This window comes from Plasmodium berghei (genome assembly GCF_900002375.2).
Source record: "Plasmodium berghei ANKA genome assembly, chromosome: 14".
NCBI lineage: Eukaryota > Apicomplexa > Aconoidasida > Haemosporida > Plasmodiidae > Plasmodium > Plasmodium berghei.
The window spans coordinates 1,757,964-1,781,930 of NC_036172.2; the positions used below are offsets into that span (position 1 = coordinate 1,757,964).

General features: G+C 20.8%; 5 protein-coding genes across 5 annotated transcripts, besides 1 other annotated feature; 1 reads left to right on the plus strand and 4 right to left on the minus strand.

The window, feature by feature from the left end:
• The first annotated feature begins 3,479 nt into the window (after window positions 1–3,479).
• Window positions 3,480–4,434: a sequence feature.
• A 617-nt stretch (window positions 4,435–5,051) lies between these two features.
• On the minus strand, window positions 5,052–7,802 carry PBANKA_1446000 (conserved Plasmodium protein, unknown function; the record flags this gene model as incomplete). The annotated part of the gene is made up of 1 exon (XM_034567825.1): window positions 5,052–7,802. The coding sequence occupies one exon, from the start codon at window positions 7,800–7,802 to the stop codon at window positions 5,052–5,054; it is 2,751 nt and encodes a 916-aa protein (XP_034424284.1).
• A 1,224-nt stretch (window positions 7,803–9,026) lies between these two features.
• Window positions 9,027–14,566, minus strand: PBANKA_1446100 (amino acid transporter, putative; the record flags this gene model as incomplete). The annotated part of the gene is made up of 3 exons (XM_034567826.1): window positions 9,027–9,224; window positions 9,352–14,294; window positions 14,395–14,566. The coding sequence occupies 3 exons, from the start codon at window positions 14,564–14,566 to the stop codon at window positions 9,027–9,029; spliced, it is 5,313 nt and encodes a 1,770-aa protein (XP_034424285.1).
• A 1,778-nt stretch (window positions 14,567–16,344) lies between these two features.
• Window positions 16,345–16,773, plus strand: PBANKA_1446200 (mitosis protein dim1, putative; the record flags this gene model as incomplete). The annotated part of the gene is made up of 1 exon (XM_034567827.1): window positions 16,345–16,773. One exon carries the CDS (start codon window positions 16,345–16,347, stop codon window positions 16,771–16,773), a length of 429 nt encoding a protein of 142 aa, XP_034424286.1.
• Window positions 16,774–18,185: 1,412 nt separating this feature from the next.
• On the minus strand, window positions 18,186–21,359 carry PBANKA_1446300 (pre-mRNA-splicing factor ATP-dependent RNA helicase PRP2, putative; the record flags this gene model as incomplete). The annotated part of the gene is made up of 1 exon (XM_034567828.1): window positions 18,186–21,359. The coding sequence occupies one exon, from the start codon at window positions 21,357–21,359 to the stop codon at window positions 18,186–18,188; it is 3,174 nt and encodes a 1,057-aa protein (XP_034424287.1).
• Window positions 21,360–23,047: 1,688 nt separating this feature from the next.
• Window positions 23,048–23,424, minus strand: PBANKA_1446400 (conserved protein, unknown function; the record flags this gene model as incomplete). Its single annotated transcript, XM_034567830.1, has 2 exons — window positions 23,048–23,117; window positions 23,291–23,424. 2 exons carry the CDS (start codon window positions 23,422–23,424, stop codon window positions 23,048–23,050), a joined length of 204 nt encoding a protein of 67 aa, XP_034424288.1.
• Window positions 23,425–23,967: the final 543 nt, after the last annotated feature.

Consider the following 23,967-nt stretch of genomic DNA (forward strand, 5'->3'; position numbering starts at 1 on the left):
ATCTATGTAATTTTATAAATAAAAATAAAATATTTTTTTTTTTCGTTTTCTATAATCAACTAGCTTTTTTTATAAATTTTTTTATAAGTTATGTTTTTTTTCGTGTGCAAAAAAAAAATGACCTTACATATTTTTTTAATTTAAAAATTTTTTAAGATCATTGAAAACCCTATATCATAAATTGTATATTTTACTAAATTTTGAAAAATTATAACGTGTAAAATACTATTTTGTGGAAGCTTTTTTAGAAATGAACCGCAATATTCATACAAGTGCTTTAAAAATATTAACAAGCTTTTGCTATTTACACAAATGTTTATTACAAATATAAAATTATTAAGAGTGACTTTAATTTTAATACGTCTTAATTTCATAAACAATTAATATAAAATTAGAAATTGTAAAATATGGGGTAATCGTAAATATATATAATTTCCATTCTCTAATTTAAATGCACAATATAAATTAATATAGGAGCGAGCAATAATTGAATTTTTTAGTATATTAGTCTCAATGTGCTTTTACACAATTTTTATTGAATATTTTGTTTTGTGTATTCTTAATTTTTAGTGTAACTTTAAAAAAGTCAAAGTGTGAATGTAATAAAAAATTCTTAATTCATAATCTTTATAAGGTAATGATTCATTTTATTTATATATTAATGTTTCTTTAGTACTGCATAGAACGGTGCATGTTTCGATATACCTATGTAAAATTATATTTTCAATTATTATAAATTTTCACTATGTGCAACCTGTTAATATGTTTTATAGTTTTACTATTATAATATGTTTTTTAATAACACTTTTGGTATATATATGTGCATATTTTAATATAGTCAACACATATACATGAAAAAATTCAAGACTTTCATATAATCAATAAAATTGATAAATACATTTTTACCATAATTTCTATAGGCTCTTATTTAACAACACGGTTATGTTCCCCTTCTACAATCCTTAATTTTATCATATATTAAAATGTAAAATATCGTTAAAGGAATATTTTACATTAACATTCATAAATGTATTCCTATAATTTTATGTCATTTATAAGTTTAATTTTTTCAAATTAGCTTCAAAGAGTGAACTGTTACCGACATTGTTGAAATATAATTAATACTCTTCATTCACAAATTAGTAAGTGCCTTTTTTTTTTGTTTTCGCTCTCTTCCTCTATCTATAATTAGTTACAATGCAATAGTGAGAATTATGATATATTTTTAATAATAAAAACATATATATGATAAATCACTTAAAAATTCAACGTCTATTTAAATAAGAAATGTTTTAATTAAAATATAGATACATGTGCTGAAACATATCAATCGTTATGTTTATATATAATTTTTTGTATTTAAAAGTGTAACTTCGAACACTATCATTTGCCAAATAAAATGAGCAAAGATAAATATGATATATACTAATCATATATAAAAATTACATATAATTTAGGGGAAAAAATTATGCACTATAGTTCACTTTTATATTTAGCTTCCCTATTTGAACGACATATCTTGCTTCAATATATTTTTGGTGGTAAATAATGTATTTTCATGTTAAATGCGTGCTTTCCTAAGATTGTTCATAATTATTAAAGACACGACAAATGATGTGTAAATAAATCATTTGTGAATAAATGTTCATTGTATTGTATTATTTTAACTATGATTTAGTTACAAAATTTCAGAAGTATTATAATGGTTTTAAATATTATGATTAAGATTAGTATACGAGGTTGGATTTATTAAGGGTTATTATATTTTTCTTTTTGATATTTAAAAAATAAAATAAATAATAATCACATATTAGTAATTTTTAATTATATACCTGTTTTATTATGCAATCCTTAAACTAAACAAGTATCAAACGATAAAAATATTTATAGCATTTTAATTTTTAGTCTTAAGAAACATGCTCTTAGAAAAATCAACCAATCATATAATTTCCCTATCATGCATAAATTGTTTACATGCTTTTACCAATTACATAAAAAATGTAGAATAAATATATAGTTAATTTTATTGCAATTCTTAGTAAAATTTTTACTACGAATTAACAAATCGTTATCAAAAAGTTAAGAACATAAAATATATCTATTAGAAAAGAAGCAAGGTATGCATTAGTATAAAAAAAATAAAATGCTAGTTTTCAATTACCTAAATAGTATTACATATATAGACAATAAGAAATGTAATATTAAATAAATTGATATGCAAAAATTAAATGAATGATTAAAACAAAAAATTAACGTAAAAAGATAAAAGGTTGTCTTTATTACCATAAAAGGAAATATATATAAAATGGAAAGACAAGAATAGCTTTTTCATTAAATATTACCAATATTATATCCATCATGAAACATAAAAATTGTACAATATAATTAAAGGGAAATTGCAATGTGTTAATTGATGTTAATTGGGAAGATGCTCAATTATAAAAAGAGCATGTTTTAAATTCATTTATTAATTTTTATAGCATGAAAAAAAATAAGTCCTTTTGTGTATTGCAAATAAAAAGAAAAAGACAATAAGCATATTCATATTTGTAAATAAAAGATTTATCTACAAGGAGAATTTACTCAATTCATAAACAATTTAAAAATATGAATTTTTTTAGTAGTGTTTACACCATTGTTATTTGATCATTAATAAACTATTATCATATAACTGCTGGTAATTGTGTATTATAAAAGTTTAATTAAAATTTTTTATTTTTTGGAAGTAAATAAATGTCGTCTATTATTTAATTTTCTAGTAAAATTATTGCATATCTTAAGCTATACTTGAAGTCTTCATTATATTCAAACGCTAGCTAAAAATTAAAGCTATTGAAATATGTTTTAAATTAATATGAAATATATTATAAATGTTATAAATATGAAGCATTGCTGTAGGAATTACTTGTTTATTTTCTAATATAAAAATGCATAATTTAAACATGAGATATATAAAATATGTATTAAGCATCAATTTCATAATGATTAGTACATTTTTAAACAAATGTTTCAAGCGATAACATAATTGTTATGGTACAATTCTTAGATGCAGTAAGGAATTATTATATAAACTATATGCAAATAATAGCTTAATGTAATATTTCTATTATCAATAGCAAGATCATTAAATGAAGTTAAACACATGCTTGCATTTTCAAAAAAAAGGATTAATATAAAAATAATAAAAAATATATATACTTTGTTTTATTAAAACAAAGAATATAACGAATCCTTTCTTTTAAGGTAATTTTCAAATAATGCATATATTTACAAATAATTTACTATAATAAATATATATGTTTACAAATAAAACCGCTATTTTATATAAATATGTATAATTTATTTTATTAATATATTATAAAAATAGGCAATTTTATTTATATTATAAAAATAATATATAACATTTAAATATTAATTTATTTAAAACATATATATATAACATTTTAAAAATTAAATTAAAATGTTTTATAAATAACTATATAATTATTTAATTTATATATATAAAATAATTAAAAATTATTAATAATTTATAATAATATAAAAATAAATAAATTAATATAATATAATTAAAATAAATGTTAAATAAATATTAAAATTATTATTAAATAAGTTAGTGTAGTATATTAAAATATATATTAATTATTTATAATAATGAACAAATGATAAATATAATAAATTAAAAATTAATTAATATAAAAATAAATAATATAATTAATATTTATTAAATAAATTAATATAATTAAAATAAATGTTAAATAAATATTAAAATTATTATTAAATAAGTTAGTGTAGTATGCTAAAATATATATTAATTATTTATAATAATGAACAAATGATAAATATAATATTATAAATAAATTAATATAAAAATAAATATATAATTAATATTTATTAAATAAATTAATATAAAAATAAATATATAATTAATATTTATTAAATAAATTAATATAAAAATAAATATATAATTAATATTTATTAAATAAATAATTAATATAAAAATAAATAAATATTAAAATTATTAAATAAGTTAGTGTAGTATATTAAAATATATATTAATTATTTATAATAATGAACAAATGATAAATATAATAAATTAAAAATTAATTAATATAAAAATAATATAATTAATATTTATTAAATAAATTAATATAATATAATTAAAATAATTACTAATAAGATGAATTTAATTATAAATAATATTATTAAATATATAATTATATATTAATCATTAAATAAAAATTATTTTATTATTTATCATATAATAAATAATTAATTAGTATAAATAATATTATTAAATGTTAATTAATTTATAATATATTTAATTATCATATAATTAATATATTTTTAATATAATTACTAAATAAATTAACATTTTATCATTTAATTATATTTTATTCTCGAAACATATAATTTATTAAAACATATTATAAATATATATATTAATTTTAATTAATTTAATTATATATTATTTATTTTTATAATAATATTTTAATTTAATGAAATTAATTTATTATTTTATATTAATTAATTTATAATTACACATTTATATTATGAATTATTTAAAATATTCTTTAATTATTCTAATATATTATAATTTTACAATTAATATTTATTTTATAGTTATTATTTCATTATTATGGTAGACATAATTATTATATTTTTGTTTTTTTATTAATATCCTTTTATTTTTATATTTTTTTTAAAAATATAATTAAAATGTGTACTCTTATATAAATAAAGAATGAAGTGAACTATAAAAATTATATCCACTTAAACATTTAATTTCTCACAATAAAAAATATGTTAATAGTACTATTTTAAATTTTACAATTATTAAATAAATATCTCAGAGGACATTTTATATTGCATTTTTAAGACAGATGTAATTAATGTAATGTTATTTTAAAAAGATGTTATGTGCCTTGCTTTAAAATATTATTAAACTTAATTTTAGTGTTAATAACAGTCAAAAAAAAGTATAATTCATGTATAAAAGATAGACAGGATTTACATAAATGATAGATGATTCACACAGCATGATAAACAATATTTTAACTCAATCTAGGATTTTTGGGGCATGATAGAAAATGATTTCTCCATTTATCAATCTCAAATGATTCAATACAAAGAGAACAATAGTAGCATAAAATATAATCATTTTTCTTTCCAACACATTCATTCATAACATGAAAATCTAATAAACTTTTCTTTACGACCCCATTACAATATTCACATGAAGTATACATATAACTATGTGAACATTCAGATAGAAAATGATCATAAATAACAACCAATTCGACTATTAAGAAACAATTTGGACAAGTACAAAGCATAGGACAATTTTTAATCCAATGTTTTTCTAAACCAATTTCTGTAAACATTTTATCTGTTTTGAAGCAATATTTACATGTAAAAGGAGAAACATGAGCTTCATCATGTTCTTCTATCTTTGTAGAATAACCAATAGATCTCCCTTCCTTTATGTGTATTTCCCTTGTTATACTCTTCTCTTCGCATGTATTGGTCGCATCTTTCTTATGTAAACTAATTGGTATTTTTGAATCAACTATTATTTCACTGTTTCCAGAGGATTCTTTAATTTCACTAAGATATGTATCTTTTTTTAAATTACTGTTCAGTGTTACTATTTTTGAATCCTTATCAATTAACTTAGGATCTTTAATATTATTGTTTATAATTCCACATTTTTCTGTATATATATTCCTTTTAATATCATTATTAATATTTTCTATTTTATTGATGTTTTCTTTGTTATTTTCGTGTGATATATCTTTAATGTTTGAGTATGTATTATATAAGTAAGAGTTTTTGTGTCCTGAATCATCATTACTTATAGACAAATTATTTTTTTCCCATAACTCACTTTGTCTTTTTCCATTATTATCCTTTGATAATTTTGTTTTTTCATTTTCTTCCTGATTTAATCGATTTATTATAAGATTTTTAATATCAAATGAAACGTTCAATAAAAAGTCTTCAAACACCTCATTGTTATTTTCCATAATATTATATATATTAACAAAAAAGTCTAAGGACGTTTGTTTAATAGATTCAATGTTTACTTGTAGAAAGAGAGATATAATTTCAAGAACCTTTTTTAAATTAATATAATTTTTCACTGAAGTATAATATTTGTTTATTAAAGAGTAATAAAAACTCATTAAACTAACAATTATCTTTTCATTTATTTCGGTTACATCATTGGAAAAAAAATAAAATAGCATTGATAGAATAGTAGAAAATACATTCTTAAAAGAAATAAAATTATTATGTAACATCATCATTATTGTTTTTATACATATGTCTACTACATCAAGATTAGAATCATCTAAACGTTTCAGAAGGGAAGAAATTATGAATTTTATATATTTTAAGTTTGTATCATTATAATTATAATAATCGCTGTTTCCCACTTTAAAGAAATCTTGTTCAAATATACTTAGCATTTTTTCTAAAGCAGCAATGCTCTTAATGAATATACTAAACCCTGAATCAAATATCCCCCTTTTAATAATTAAGCACAATGAATCTAAGTTACTATGCCATATGTTTTTACATCTTGTAGCATCTTCAAACGACTTATAAGCTAAATCAAACCCCATTTCTCTTTTTTGTTCATTATCACTGCAAATGAGCACCAAAATATTATTTAAATCAATATCTCCTTCATCGGCACCACTATAATGGTCTAAAAATCCACATTTTTTTTTTATAATTCTAACATTTTCATTTGACACAATTTTGTTTATTTCGTTTTCATATATTTCCAGTTCTTTATGGTACAAAATGAGCCATTCATAATACCATTTTTTTGAACAATCATTTATTATTTTTAAATCCTCAATATTCTTTATTATAATTGTTATTTTTATTTCCTTTTCTTTTAACATTTTAGCTTTGTTATAATTCTCATCATTGACATATGTCTTTTTTTTTCCTTTTAAAAATATTATAGTATTCTTTAAAAAAATAAAAACATTTATAATTTTTTTTAGTTCACATGCCATGTCAAATTTTTCTTTTGCAATACATTCATCTTTTAATTTTTCAAAACATTTTATTTTGCTCTCTAACTTTTCATATGATAAGTGGACTTGATTTTTATCATATTTAGAATGAAAATGTTTACGACCCCAATGAATTCCTCTTGAAGAAATATTCGCATTATTACTAGTTATATTTGAATTATAATCATCTTTTATTTTTCTTAGTAACGATTTTTTACTACCTACAAAATTATTGCCATTTATACGTTTTTTATTGTCTAATGGATTTAATTTAAGTGTGGGATTTATTTCTGGTGGAATGTTTAAAATAACATCTTCAGGAATTATGTTTATATAATATAATCCAATTTGTGAATTAATGTTTAATAAATTATGATATGGATTATGTAGCTTAAATTTGATATATGTACATTTTATGGTACATGGTAAATACACATATTTAAGTTCTCTGGCACAATAACGTGTTGAAGTATTATCATTAAATCTAAAAAAACCAGCTTTCAAATAATCTTTATTGTTATTAGACATAAAAATTTCAATTTTTTTACTTATGGCATATTCATGACACAAAAATTCTAAGTATTTTATTTTTGCTGGTTTTATTTGTAGGATAATTTCTTGGGGATATGAACAATTTTTTTCACTTATCCATGGGTTATGAATTTCCTTCCCACTGTTTTTTAACAAATTAGTAACATCATGATCTTTATCAGTAGATGATATGGCTAATATTTTATATTTGATTTTCAAATTCTCTTTGTTTATTGATTCCATTTTAAACTATAACATAAATACATATATACATGTAATTTTCTTTATTTTCATTTAAAAATTACCAATATTTTTCTTAATATATATTTTTTTTATGTTAAATATAATTACACAATAGTATTAAATAATTTATTTTAATATAATATATTTCTTTAATACATTTTATATATAAATTTAAATGTCTTTTTTTTCTTAAAAGTGTGAAATAAGCTTATATGTACATAATTATAAATTTTTAAAGATAACAAAAAAACATTAAAAACATAAGTTTATACCATAAAATTTTCAGAAAGTGTTTATTTTTCTATTTTTATAATAATTTGTAGAATAATAAGTGTGCATTATGCTTATTTACAATTTTTTATTAATACTTAATCATATTGAAAAAGGGCATATTCAAAAATTTTATGTTTATCTATAACTTTTGTAGAAAAAAATAAATTAATATGATGCCCTCGAAAGTGTTATAATAATAGAAAACAGTATATACCAAGAATTGTTGAATTTTCACAACAAATAAAGACCATAGCCTTTTTGTATTACTATAATAGTAATAGAATTTTAATGAGTAGAAGAAAGAAACACACACAAATTTATACGTAAGGGTAAATTAATTATAACCTTTTAGGATTTGTTAACGTAAGTAGCAATATTAATTGATATTAAGGAAAATGTATAATTTATACATAAAAATACCATTTTATTCATTACATTGAAATAATATTGCACTAAAATTAATATGATTAAGACTTAAAAAAAACAATTTCTACATAAAGACATTTTTTATATTATTTATGTCTGAAGTTAAACTTAAAAAACAGAACAAAATGTATTTTTCAATGAATTAACAAATCGGTTTCAAAATATATAATAAGAAAACATGTTTAAAGAAACAAAATAATGGAAAAAATATCTGCAAAAAAAATGTTACATAACAAAAAAACATTATATACATAGTTGAATAAAGTAAACGAATTGTAAAATATTAAACATATAGTCATAATTTTTTACAATATAGTAACATAATATTTTATCGACTCTACATTTTATAAATGTATATAATACACATCATACAAATATAAGTATGTAGATACAATAATGGTAAACACAAACTAAACAAAGGTATAAAAATAAATTCACAAATATACATCTTATAATGCATATGCCAGTTAATAGTTTTCTTTTAAAATTTTGACCATAAAAGAAATATATAATTTTTTTTTGCATTTATCCAAATAACAAATCAGTTATAATGCCAACAAATGAAAAGGCGCTCAAAAAACCCAATAATACATAGGTTGTTTCTACATGATATTTCTGAAGAAAATCTGGATAGACATGAATTCGAATTTTCATTATTTCAATTTTATTAGAACTGTTTTTCTTGATATTTATATCATTGCTTTTTATTATATTATTTAATTCCTGAAAAAAAAAAAATATTATACATATGTATGCAATGTAAAATCATTAAGGTATTTAAACATATTTTTATTTAATTTTAAATAGTATAATATAATTTTATTAAAGTTATATTAATAGTTTTGATTACCTCATTGTCAATAACTTCATCATTTACATTAAAATTTACGCTTGGCTTTTTCAAAGCTGATGGTTTAACAGTGCCCGATGTACTTATGGCATTGTGATTTTTATTGACGATTTCAATATAATTTTCTGTATTTCGAGAGGAAGGTGAGTTAATTAATGATACTTGTTCTTCATGTAATCCGGAAACGGATAAATTATTCTTTGTATTTTCAAAACGTGTAAAAATTCCGGATTTTTCTTTTATATCTGATATTTTATTTTGAGAGCTAGTTGGTATATTAGTGGTTTCATTATTTTTATTTATTTTTTTTCGGCTTTCTTCATATTCTTCATTTCTTTCTAAAGGGTTACCAAATAAAAATATGGAACATAAATGATCCATATTTGTTTTATTATCCAAAATAATGTTATTTGAATATATATGTTCATATTTATTCGAATTATAATTTTTACTTTTGTGAAAAACATTATAATAATGTTTAACTGGGCTATTATTATCTATTATCTTAAATTGACGTATATCAACATAATCAATGTCATCATTCGTAGATATTTCAGAAATACCAGAATGCATTCTGTCTGCTAATTCTGTATATATTTGTTCTATTTGTTTTATAATAGACGATTTTTCGTTTTTTATTGATGAAGATGTTTCATTCGTTTTATTTATCTCTTCATTTAAATTATTATTTTTGCTTATTTCCAAAAGTTGCTTACTCTCCTCATCATTATCTGTTTTGTTATTTACATAATTTGTTTCAACATTTTCTAATTCGTATTTATGTATATCATCATACAGGTCTGATAAATCAGCGAACTTGTAATGTGTCTGATGTCTTACATTTTTTATTGTTTTTTTTTTTTTCATGTTTTTTACTTGATCATTGTCGTTCTCCGTCAATGTTTGGTTTTCATAAGATTTCATTATTTTTAATATTGGGACAATTTCTACCTCTGTATTTTCAATAGCTTTTTCGTCATTAATTTCATTTTCAGATATTTGTATATTATTATTATTATCATTTAAATCAGATTCAACATTAAGTTTATTACGAAAATTATTAATTTGCTCTACATGTATCGCTTCTTTACTATCTCCAATTATCATATTACCATTGGCATAAAAAGATGATTTCAATTTTTTCCTCTGTCTAACAAATAATACATTATTTTTACTATTATCGTGTTCATTTATTGGATGATTTGATGGGCATGTTTGGTTTTCCCTTTCATGGATAGTATTATTTTCGAACGATAGAGATATTTTATAATATAAATTATTTTTGTTGTTTTCCTCTTTATTTAAAAGTTTTTCCGAGTCTTGGAATTTAATATTTTCATTTCTTTCAGAGTAATGCAATGTTTCTTTTTTATCAAGTTCAGTGTCAATATTTTTTAATATTGTTTCTTGTGGACATATTTCTTTGGATATACTTTTATGTTTTTCTATAACATAACGTGGGGTGAATAAATCACAATTATCATCAAAATTTGTTTCATTTTGTGTTGAATATTTTATTATGGTATTATTAATATCTTCGTTTTTTTCTTCAGATTTTAACGAATTTATACTTTGTATTAACTTTTTATAGTTGCTGACATTCCTAGACATATTAGATTTAAATTGAGATTTTAATTTTTCTCTTTTCCGTTTAAAAATTTGGTGATCAGGATTTTCGAAACTTCTATTTTTAGTAATTGATTCATTTTCATTTTCTTTGGTTTCATTAATTTCATCATTTACATTATAATTAATAGCTGAATCGCTAAGGATTCTTTCATATTCTAAACATGAGGGGTTGTTTAAATTTACGCCCAATTTTTTATTATCATTACTTTTATTTGAAGAAAAAACAAGCTCGTTATTTTTTTTATTTTCACATTTTCTTATATCTTCTTGAATAAACTTATTATTATTATTTATTACTATTTCATAAGTAGAAATTTCTTCATGTACATATTTATTGTCAATACTTACTTTATCACTATTTTTAGGATATGTAATATATCCCTTTTCCTTATCATCATTGGCACCCATTAATTTTGGTTCTTTTTTTGTTTTGCATTTTGTTATACAATCATCATTTATTTCATTTGATAATATACTGTTCAATTTGTTTTCATTTTTACATAAATTTGTGTTATCTTCCTGGGTATATTTTTCTGGTGTAAAAACTTCAATATCATCATTAAATTTAAAATTTTGTTTTTTTTCATCATAACACATTTCTACTTGGTCTGAAAAAGCTACTCCTTTTTTCTTCTTCCCATTTTTTTTACTTCCTTCATACTTACCTTCATCCTTACACACTCTTACTTCTTCTGAAAACATTTTTTTTTTTTTTATATTTGTTTTTTTTTTAGGATAATTTTCCTTTTCGTTTAATTCTATAGTTGGAGAATATTGTTTTTCATTTGAATTACCGTTATCTTCTTTATCCCCTGTGTTGAATGATTCTGAAAAGAAAACTGCTTTTTTTTTGGAGGGAATGAATTCTTTTTGATATTTATTTTTGTCATTATTTTTTTCACCCTCGATTTCTTTTGTTAAAATATTATTTTTTCCCTTTTTTTCATATGAATTATATATATTATTGTTTTTTAAATTATTATCTTCATCGTCATGTTTTATTTCACTTGAAAATCTTATTCCTTTTTTTTTTTTTTTAATTTTATTGGTCTCTTTATTTGCTATATTATCAAAGGTCTCTTCCTTTATAACAATTTCATTTTTTTCCACGAAATCACAATTATCATGTAATGAACTAAATTCAATAGATGATTTATTTGAAAAATTTGTGACGTCAGTATCATCTTTTGAATAACTTTTAGGTATATATTCCCCATTTTCAAAAATAAAAAAACTTCCAGAATTACTATTTGAGTTTATTGAATTATTATACATCCCAGACTGGTTTAAAGACATGGATCTATTAAATTTACTTATTCTTTTTTTTAGTGTCTCATTTTCTTTTTCGTTATCATTTTGATCTATATGAAAATTATGATGATTATCATCTCCAAATTTGTCAATTATATTCCCTAAAGCTTTTCGAATGTCAGAGCTTGATGAAAGTACTGTTTTTTTTCTATTAACGATTGTATATTTTCTTAAGGGGTTTTTATAAAAAGATGTATTACTTTCACATGCTGATATATAAGTAAATGCTGGTGATAGAAAATTACAAAAAAGCCCACATATTAAGCTTATATAATTAAATGTATTTGAAAATAATATACCATTTGAAAATAACCATGCTAATAAAAATGGAGCGATACAAGCAAAAAAAAATGCTATATCATCTGAACATATATCTAAATTCATTAAATCATAGCGCATCGATATAGAGCCAGTGATAACTTTAGGGGCAACAGCAACTAAATTAAAAATATATAAAACTGATGTATTAATATTTTTAAAAGAATTATTTAAACAAAATATTATACCAAAAATAAAATAAAAAATGCTGCTAAATATAACTGTAAACCATATAGATTTAGATACATTAACATCATCCGTTATTTCATTTCCCCATGATGGTATATTACTAACAAATCCATATGAATCAATAAAATTCGCGAATGTTTTTCCCATACAATATGTTTTTATTCCTTCTATTTTACTAATCATAAGGTATAATTTTTCAAAGAATGTTTTGTTCTGTATTTCCTTTTTCTTTTCCTTATTTTTATTATCGTTTGTATTATTTCCATTTTTAGAAAGGTTATATTTATTTGTTAAATTATTTTTATAATTATTATAATATTCTTCTTCAATAAAATTTTCTGAGTTCGTATTAAATTGTTTCATTTTTTCTGAGTTTGAAGCGTTGGAATTGTTGATATAAAATTCATTATATATTTTATATACATAATAAAAATATAAAATGTTGATATTTTTATTAATTTTTAAATCCTTAGAACAACTTAAAACTGTGAGGAAAAAAATGCTATTTCGAAAAATATAAGTTTTTTTTTTATATAGACGGTTTAATCGCATAAATGAGCAGAAAAATGGAGTGTTTTTTGAATATAAAATATTATTTTTTTCGTTGAAATTGTTTAAAATATTAATATTGTTATTGGTCTTCGTGCTTACATTTTTATATATATTATCATTCCGTTTATATAAGTCATTTGAATAATTTGAAAAGCTGTTTTTTTCAATTTTGTTTGAAATTAGACACTCACTAGAAGCTGTGTTTTTGCATATCAGTATTATTTTTTTAAAATGGTTTAATTCATTATATGATTGATAATTTTTTATTAAATCTGGTTCTATGTGGGCTCTACTTAATATTAAATTGTTATGCATATTTATGCTTTTAATTGCTGTTGAACTGTCATTATAATTATGTGAAAATAAATAAATTGTTGAAGAAATGGATAAATATAAAAAAGAACTCATAAATATCATAAAAACAACATATTGATAGTTTATCGTTTCTTCTAACCCTTTTGACGAAAGATGTATACATATTATTGCGTTAATTATATAACCTATAGTAAATCCACATATAAATATAGTTTCATAATTTCCTGTATTAGAATAGTAATAACCATTAAACATAGCATCTAAAAAAGATATTGAGCATTTTTTAATTTGTATTTGAGGATATATTTCAAATAATATAGTATACCCAAATATTTTAATAATGAATATGTCAATTATTTTCGATATAACAAGTATTCCACAAATATTGTTGCATATATTCCCTAAATGATATAAAAAGGAAACAAATTTATATTTTTCATTCGACATAAAATATTTTATAACTGCACTATATTCAATTCTTTGCTCAAAATTTTTGTTTTTTGGTATAATAGTCATCGCTCTTAAAATCATTAAACTACAAAAAGCAGCAACTGAGCATACAAACACATTTCCGAAAATTACTGGAATCCATCCTACTTCATCAATTAAACTTGGGATGTCAAATAAGCCTACAGACAAATTACAAACAAATTATTACTAGGTAATATATATAATAGAGTTTAAGTGATGGACACATTTTTATATTAATTATTTTTCTTTTAAATATACCTGATCCTATACTTTGATTAAATAAATATATGAATGAAGCAAACGGTCCAATTGTTTTGGCATATTTCCATGTAATTGTACGAAACCGTTTCCGGCTTCTTACAAAATTTTGTTTATTATTTGTTTTATTGAAATTAAAAAGTGATATATTAGATAGCCATTTTGCGCTCATTTTTATTAAAATAATAAATCAAAAAATCACAATATAATGTGTGAAATAAAGTTTAAACTCAAGAAAACACAATTGTTAATCATTATGAAAAAGGCCCAATGTGTAAATATACATTTTTCTTGAATATGATGAAACAATGTTCCTCAAATGAACACATATATATACAAATGCAAATAAAATAAATGATATAAAATGAAAAATATTGAAAAAAATATTTATATTATAATTTGGTGATTTATATATGTATAGAATTCCAGCAAAAAAAACTAACACATGTTTGAATTTATCTTCTTTTGAAAATTCTACATTCAATGCTGCATATGAATAAACAGAAATGTGTGTTTTATACTATAGGTGTAATTTTATTTAAAAAACATTAGTTATAATTAAACACACCATATAAATATTTTAAAAACTAGTGAAAAAAAATATTACAAATTTACCCTTTATGAAAATATATTATATATATAATTATTGATTTGTAAATATTTTTAAAATGTAAAATTAGAGTAAATATGATCAGCGAAGGTTATTCATAATATTTTCCTCATGCAAACGTTTTACTTTTTACACATGCTCGATAAAACGAAAAAAATAAATAATTTCAATATTTTTTTTAAGAAAAATACCTTTATTATAAAATAATAATAATAAATTTTCTACAATAAAATAATTCAAAAATTTAAATGTAGAGAATTCCAATTTTAATATTATATAGATATGAAATATTAAACAATTTAGAGTTATTAAAATTAAATGAACTTTTAAGTTTCAATGCACACACACATAAAAAAAAATAAAAGAACTTTAAGAAAATGAAAATTTCGTTGTAAGCGAAAATTATAGTTCTATTTATATCTGTTTCTATTTTAAAAGATGATTTATGATAAAAGTATATATATATATATATATTATAATTTATTGAATTATTATTTAAAATTAAATTGTATGTTTCATGATTCAATTGTGTTTGTTGGAAAACAATAGCATAATTTTTACCCATTTATTATTTTTTTTAGTTTATTTTATTTTAAAGGAAAAAATATATATACTTTAATATCATCATCGTTATCATGTGGTGACATACTTGTTTAATGTTAGACATCACATTCTTGAAATAGCTATATATTATAACAGGTATATATTTGTATATAATATATATTGTTAAATACAACTATAATATGAAAAAAATTATAAAGTTTTTACGTAAGTTTGTTTTAACAATTTGGATGAAGGATACTGATATAATGTGCCGAAAAAAAATACATAGGAAATATTGTAGATTATAGAATATTATGAAATAAATAAAATTGTATATTTAAGAGGCTATTTTATAAATTTATGGTCTTATAAATTTATTCTATTTAAAAACTAATAAAAAGGTCAATATATATATATATAGTATATGTTTTTATTTTTATTTTTCATTCTTTTAATTAAACATTTTCTATATAAAAATAATAATTAAAAAAATTTTTGTCCTTTTTTTTAATTTTTTTAAGATAACAAAATAAAAATTATATTACCACTGTTTGATTAATACATATATGTTTGAAGTGTTTTACGATGCCGAGTAAACCGTATTGTATATATGTTAAAACATATATTTTTTCTAAATATGCAAAGATATAGTAATTAATAAATGAAATAATTTAAATACCATTAAAGAAATGCATTAATTGAAATATAAAATTTGCTATTCTCTATTTATAAATATTAACAATACATTATAACTGTTTGTTAATAAAAAAATATATATAATTTAAATTTTTTCGAAAATGTCGTTTATGCTTCAGCATTTAAATAGTGGTTGGGCAGTTGATCAAGCTATAGTAAACGAAGATGAACGATTAGTTTGTATTCGTTTTGGTCATGATTACGATCCTGATTGTATGAAAATGGATGAATTACTATATAAAGTAGCTGATGATATAAAGAATTTTTGTGTTATATATTTGGTGGATATCACCGAAGTTCCTGATTTTAATACAATGTATGAATTGTATGATCCAGTTTCTGTTATGTTTTTTTATAGAAATAAACACATGATGATAGATTTAGGTACAGGTAATAATAATAAAATTAATTGGCCTATGAATAATAAACAAGAATTTATTGATATTGTTGAAACCATATTCAGAGGCGCAAGAAAAGGAAGAGGTTTAGTCATATCACCGAAAGATTATTCAACTAAATATAAATATTAAATTTAAAAAAAAAATTATTATTATGAAATGTCTGAAGAAAAATTCAATAAAAATAATATATATATTTTTTAAGTATATGTTATTATAGTATATTTTTTATGATAAATAGTAGTTATAAATATGTTGAAGACAACAATTTGAAGCTATAAAATGTTATATTTTTTTACCCATACATTTTGTTTAAAGTATACGCATATAATAATTTTTTTATTTATTTTGAATGTTAAGATATTTTCCATATCATGGGAAATATATTTGTGGCATTTTATTTGTGCTTATATTACAAAACAAAAATTAATTAGTCATAAACTTAAATTTTTTTTTTTAATATTATAAAACATCATATTAGTTAAATTATTTATTAAAACGATTTTAATATAACAATGAATAATTATTTCGACATATATATGAGTTTTTTTGTTCTTAAACCTTTTGTCTAAATATATGTATATTGATATTGGTATAGGCAAAGATAAAAAACTATATAGCATATATATCATGGGAAATGAATTGCCTATAACCCTCGAAAGGATTACGTATTTACGTATGTAAAGCATGGCAATAAATAGTTTATATACCGAAAAAAAGTAGTTCGGTTTGTTTTTCCATAATTTTAATTTAGTAAATACATAAATTTATATAACTAAAACAAACATAAAATAAAATGTGAAAATAAACAAATGCATATAAGCACACATAAAAAATAAACATATAAACACGTAAAAGGGTAATATATATACAACGCAAATGAGTAAATATAACAATAGCAAATGTTGGTAAGATTAAAAGAAAATTGTAAAAATGAAGAGTGTTATAAAAATTATAACGCAATATTCATCACACATCCATAAATGCGGTATATTATGATGAAAGCGAAACGAATATGAAATATAAAAGATCAAATATCGCTGATTCATATAAAAAATTAATTTATGTAAATATATAAACAAAAATTAATAAATTATAAACATACATTTCATACTTTTTATATTAAAAAAATATGATATATGTTCCAAAGGTATATCCTTAAAATAAACACATGAAAAATAAAATAGTACTGAATTAATAAAAGGTAAACATGACGAATATGAATATATATATTAAATAATTTGAATGGAAAATTTAAGCTATATATCCATATTTTATTTTTAAAGGCATTTTATTCACCATAATGTCATCAAAAATATTAAGGTTCGTAGGAAAAACTACTCCAATATTTTCAAACAGAATTCATAAAGTTTCATATGGTGGAGTATACATATTTGTTTAAGGGTATATAAAATAATTATATGATTTTGTAATGCTTCATTTTTTTTTTTAATTTACTCGTTCTCTTTTAATGTTCATTTTTACAATATTCGGCTATATATACATTTCCAGATTTTATAGATAGTTTCATTTTGACGATTTCATTAATTTTTGGTGAAAAAGTAAAAGGATGCAATTTCAAAAAGAAGATCTTTATTCACATCTATGTTGTAACGTATATACGACTTATTTATCTTAATAACTTCATAAAAAATAATGCATGAGTTGTGATATTCCTCCATAATATTTTTTTTTGATAGTACCGAACTTGGATATATACTAACAACCTGATTTAATTTAATTATTTTGAGCTCGGTTTTATTAATTGGCAAAGCAGCATTAGTAAAAAACCCGCTTATTATACATTTTTTAATATTAGATATAGAATCGTGTTTTTCGATTCCACATGAAGTTATTGGTAAATCGAGTTTTTCACATATACTAATTAGCTGTGTTTTTATATCCTTTATTTTAATAAGTGTATGATATTGTAAAAAGTGATCATAGCAATACGAGGTGGAGAAATTATTTTCTTCACATTGTTTAAAAATATTTAAAAACATAAAAAAATCACCACCACCTTCTATAATAAAAATTTTTTTAACATTATCTGCTTCTTTTTCTTTTCCTTTTTGAACATAAAAAATACTGTTGGCATGAGTTAACATGGATATAATACTTAATATTTCATCAACACAATTATATTTTTCCGATGCCGATAAAATCATTTTACTCGATTTTACATCTGTTGGGAATTCAGCCATTTTCCTTCCAGTTTTTGTTAAATTTCCTTCATTATTTAATGCACCCAATGAATAGAGAAGCTCAAGTCCTTTTATTATAACAACAGGAGACGGTGGATCTAAAAAATCAAAGTTAATAATATCATCCATTCCTAAACTTTTTAATAATAATATCATACTACTAATTTCACAGCGTTGAATTTCTGGAATAGAATTATCACTTAAATCAATAAAAGATTTTTTTGTAAATAATCTAAAGCATTTTCCATCTTGTTTTCTACCAGCCCTACCAGCTCTTTGATTAACAGATGCTTTAGAGCATGGTAAAGTGACTAAAGATTCGATACCCGAATTAGGGTTATATATTTTTTGTTTACACAAGCCTGAATCTATAACATATATTATATTATCTATAGTAATACTAGTTTCACATATATTTGTTGAAAGTATAATTTTTCTTCGTATATTATTTGTAGCTAATTTAACATTTTCATTATTACTTTTTTTTTTATTATTATTTGAGATTGTGCTTAACCTATTTTCTTCATCTTTTGCTGTATTATTTTTTTTATATTCATTATCAATACTTTTCTTATCGTCACTTTTGTCACTTTTATTGTCGTTGTCATTATTTTCATTTTGTATATCATCCTCATTTCCGATATCTTCAAATATACGTGATTGGCATTCAGCAGGTAAAGAAGAATAAATAGGTAATATAATCATGCTCCGAAATTTCGGAGCTAATTCATTTAATTTACTTTCAAGTTCTTGTTGAACTAATTCAATTTCAAATTGACCAGGTAAAAAAACTAATATATCACCTTTTCCTTGTGTTATATGAATTTGTAATATAGTTATAACAATAGCAGATAAATAATTACTTTCATTATTAATAGTATAATAAATATCGACATTATATTTTCTTCCTGGGACATAAAATATTGGTGCACAATTAAAATAGGAAGAAATTTTTTCGGCATCTAACGTTGCTGATGATATGACAATTCTTATATTTTCTCTAAAATTACATATATCTTTAATTATTGGTAATATAACATCTGTATGTAATGCTCTTTCATGAGCTTCATCAACAATTAAAACTGATATACCTTCTAAAGTTGGATTATATAATAATAAACGTAAAAACATACCATCTGTCATATATATAACCTTTGTGTTTTCACTTGTTTTATTTTGAAACCTTATAACATAACCAACTTCTTTCCCCACTTTTACATTCATTTCATCAGCTACTCTATTTGCTATAGCTATACAAGCTATTCTTCTTGGCTGTGTACATATTATATTCCCATATAAGTGATACTTACATTCATATAAATATTGTGTTAGTTGTGTACTTTTCCCACTTCCTGTTTCTCCAACTAATATTAAAATTTTATTATTTTTTATAGCTTTCAATATATCATATCTATAACTATATATAGGCAATCTTTTCCTTTCATTAATTATTTGTTTCATTTTTTTTTCTTTATTTTTTTGGATATCTTCAAAAAGTTTTTGTAATTCTTTCTCTTTTTCACTCATACCAGACAAACTATCTAAATGAACAAATTCTACAGCATCATTTAGACTATTTTTCATTTCTGATAATTTTTTTTCATCGCCACTTTCACCCCTTTTTATGTTTTTTTTCTCCTTTTCTATTTCAGTTTTATTTTTTTTACTTTTGCTTATTTTTTCAAAATTACTACTATTGCTATCATCACTACTACTATATTTTTTATATTTATCACTTTTCATTTCATGTTTATTATAATATTTTTCTCCATGTTTTTCTTTATATTTTTTTTTTTCACTTTTTTTATCCCTTTCTTTGTCTTTACTTTTATGCTTATCTCTATTCTTATCTTTTTCTTTATCTTCTATTATTTCTTTCTTTGTATCCTTTGCATAATCAATATCATTATCAAAAACAAAGTCAGTTGTAAAATTATTTTTTTGAATGGATTCTGAGCCAAATTTCATTATCCCCTTATTAATTATTTGCTGATCATAGTTATATAAAGATGGATCTGCATTATTATCATTTTGTTGTAATATATTTCCTATAAGGTTATTATATTTTTCATCAATATCTTCTTGATAAGTGTAATAACTTTCTTGCATTTTTTCCCTTAATTTTACATTTTCTTTCGATATATTATAAATTTTTTTAGAAAACTCCAATTCTTTAATATCCTTTTCGTCTAATTTAATTCCGCTATATAATAGTTCATCATCTAGCAACTTTTTTGTTATATCTAATTTTTCTTTTTCTCTTTCTTTCAAGTATTTTCTTCTTGCATTTTTTTTTAACAATTCTATATACTCTAAATTGTCTTTTAAATTTTTGTTTCTTCCTTTCTGGCATTCTAAATATAAAGAATAGGAACTATCTATTTTACTTTCAGCATCATTTGAGTTTTTTTTCTCATATTCTTTTTCATCATCGCTAGTTTTTATTTTTTTTATTGATTCGTCATTCCCTTTAAAATCTAGTGCCCTTTTGTTAATTTCACCTTTTTCTTTCATTATATCATTAAGTTAAAAATGATAAAATTTTATGGTGATTTTTTTAAAGGGGTACTATGAATATATATACCTATGATTTTTTTTGATTATTGAAAAATATTATAGCTTAGTAAATGCCAAATATAAAATTTTACATATTTTCCCATTTACATTTATTAAGTTTAATAAAAACAATAGTTATAAAATTATATAACTCTTAAAAAAATATAATTGTCATAAAGTTTCATGTTACAATATTTTATTATAATGCTTTTTATCTAATTAACAAATAAATCAAATAGAAAATCAATTCCAAAAATACATAACAAAAATAAAAGAATCTATTATAATCCTTTATTCAAAAAGGGAAACCAAAACGTATACATCATATATGATCATATAATCATTAGTTTTAAAACTGAGTATAAAATAACATTGTGGGGCTATACATATGTATAATTTTATAAATGCGTATGTATATTTACATGAAATATAATTGCAAAAGGTTATCAGGGAATTTAATAAAAAAGAAAAAGGTTATATATTCATGGAAAATATATATTTCACAGTTAAATAAGTATAATATATATTCTTTATAAATATAAATTAAAAGGGAATATACATAAAGCTATTTTTTCTTTATTATCTAATAGACGTGAGTATAATTATATACAATACGTGAAGAAAAAAAAAGAATGGTTCCGTTTTAAAATTTTATTAGTTTACCATTGATCAAATGATAGTTGTTCTTGCTATTTTAAATAAAAAATACACACAATTGTAATATAAAAATTTAGCTTATATTTTATTATGGAAAAAAAAATTATATTAATTGTCAAAGGAAATTTATATTATGATATCACAAATTATAGGCTTCTATCAATATTGTCAATTTGTTTATAAAAAATCTCTATAGGGAAAAAAATTAATAAAAAATTCACAATAAAAATAAATAAAATAATATACAGAACAAATGAAAGATCTTCATATACCTAAGTAAATATATACATTAATATTTATATCTTCATTAGGGTAATAAAATTGACATATTTTTTTTAAACCATTCATATATATTGCGTATTTTAATTATGCATTTTTTGCGAAATATTATGAATACTTTCATTTCATAATTTTTTATAAGTGTTTTTAACATTATTTTATAAAAAAATACATGTCTTTGTTTCAAGTTATTATATTTAATTAAATATACACAAATTATTTATACAAATATTTATATTTAAAAAAAGAGAGCAAAAAGAAAATATAAATTTAGAGGAAAATATGAAATGTCTCTGTTAATAATGTATATTTAATAAAACTGCGTGTAAATTTTTCAAATAAATAAACTATGAATTTATAGGGAATGAAAAGGTAAAACGTTTTTATAAAAATATTAAACATATGTTCAAATATATATATGCTTTATTCACCTTATGGATGAACGTGTGCATTTTTTCAGGGTTTTTAATAATTAATTTTCGTAAAACCACATTATATACAATAATATTAATCTATAACATGAATAATTATTGCATTAATGCCATATACCACGATTTTAATTATAATGTTTTTTTATGGAATGTTTGATCATTTCTCGTTATTTAATGAACTTCGGACATTCTTTTTACAGTTTCCTTATTTTTATTCTTAAATGACTTGTATATATAAATCGAATCAAACTATGTTTTTAACAATATATATTTTTCCTTTTAATAAGATCCCATCCACCGGTAATAATAGCCTCTGAAATGTCTTCTATTTTTATATTGTTTCTTTGTCCTGCATACAAATATTAAAAGTTTTTTTTAAATATATAATGGAAAATCGATAAAGGGAAGGGGATAATATGGTTATAAATTAAATTAAAAAAATGTACAATTGTTATAATATATACATGAAAGAAATGATAAAAAGCTATATTTTATAAATATTTATATTTTTTAATATAAGACCTGCAACGATCAACCCTTTGCATTTGTTTTCGAGGTCGTAGTAAATGAATTGGGTCAAAAAGCATTGGTATAAGGGAGTTTTTTAAAAATTTCAAACATCGAAAATTCTGATTGATATCTAAATTGAGTAACATCATATATTATATATAATAAACGTGTATAACAATATCTCTCTATACTTGTATATATATGTGAAGGTATAATTACTACACGTTTTTTTAAAAATACATAGATTAATGTTAAAAAAAATTGTATGGTTGAAAAGGTGAATTTTGTTTTAATATATATAACATTTGTAGATAAACCTGTATATTGTAGATATTTTTTTTGTGATTTTTAAATAAAAAATTTCAAAAAAATTGTACCCAAATATATGAACATATTTATATATATTCATTTAAAATGAGTATAATATAATTTTTTACGACGACATTTTTATCTTTTTGCAATTTCTATAAAAAATATGTAAAGGTATAATAAAAAAATCCATGTAATATAATAAATACGATAATATTTTATGAAAATACCAAATAGTTTTCATTGGAATGATAGATATATGTGTATTATACAAATAAAATCGAAATATTTCTCAAATTTCCTATTATGTATTTTTCCCCGTTTTAATATGGTGTATACAAATATACAAATAATTCAAAATATGTATATTTATCTAAAAT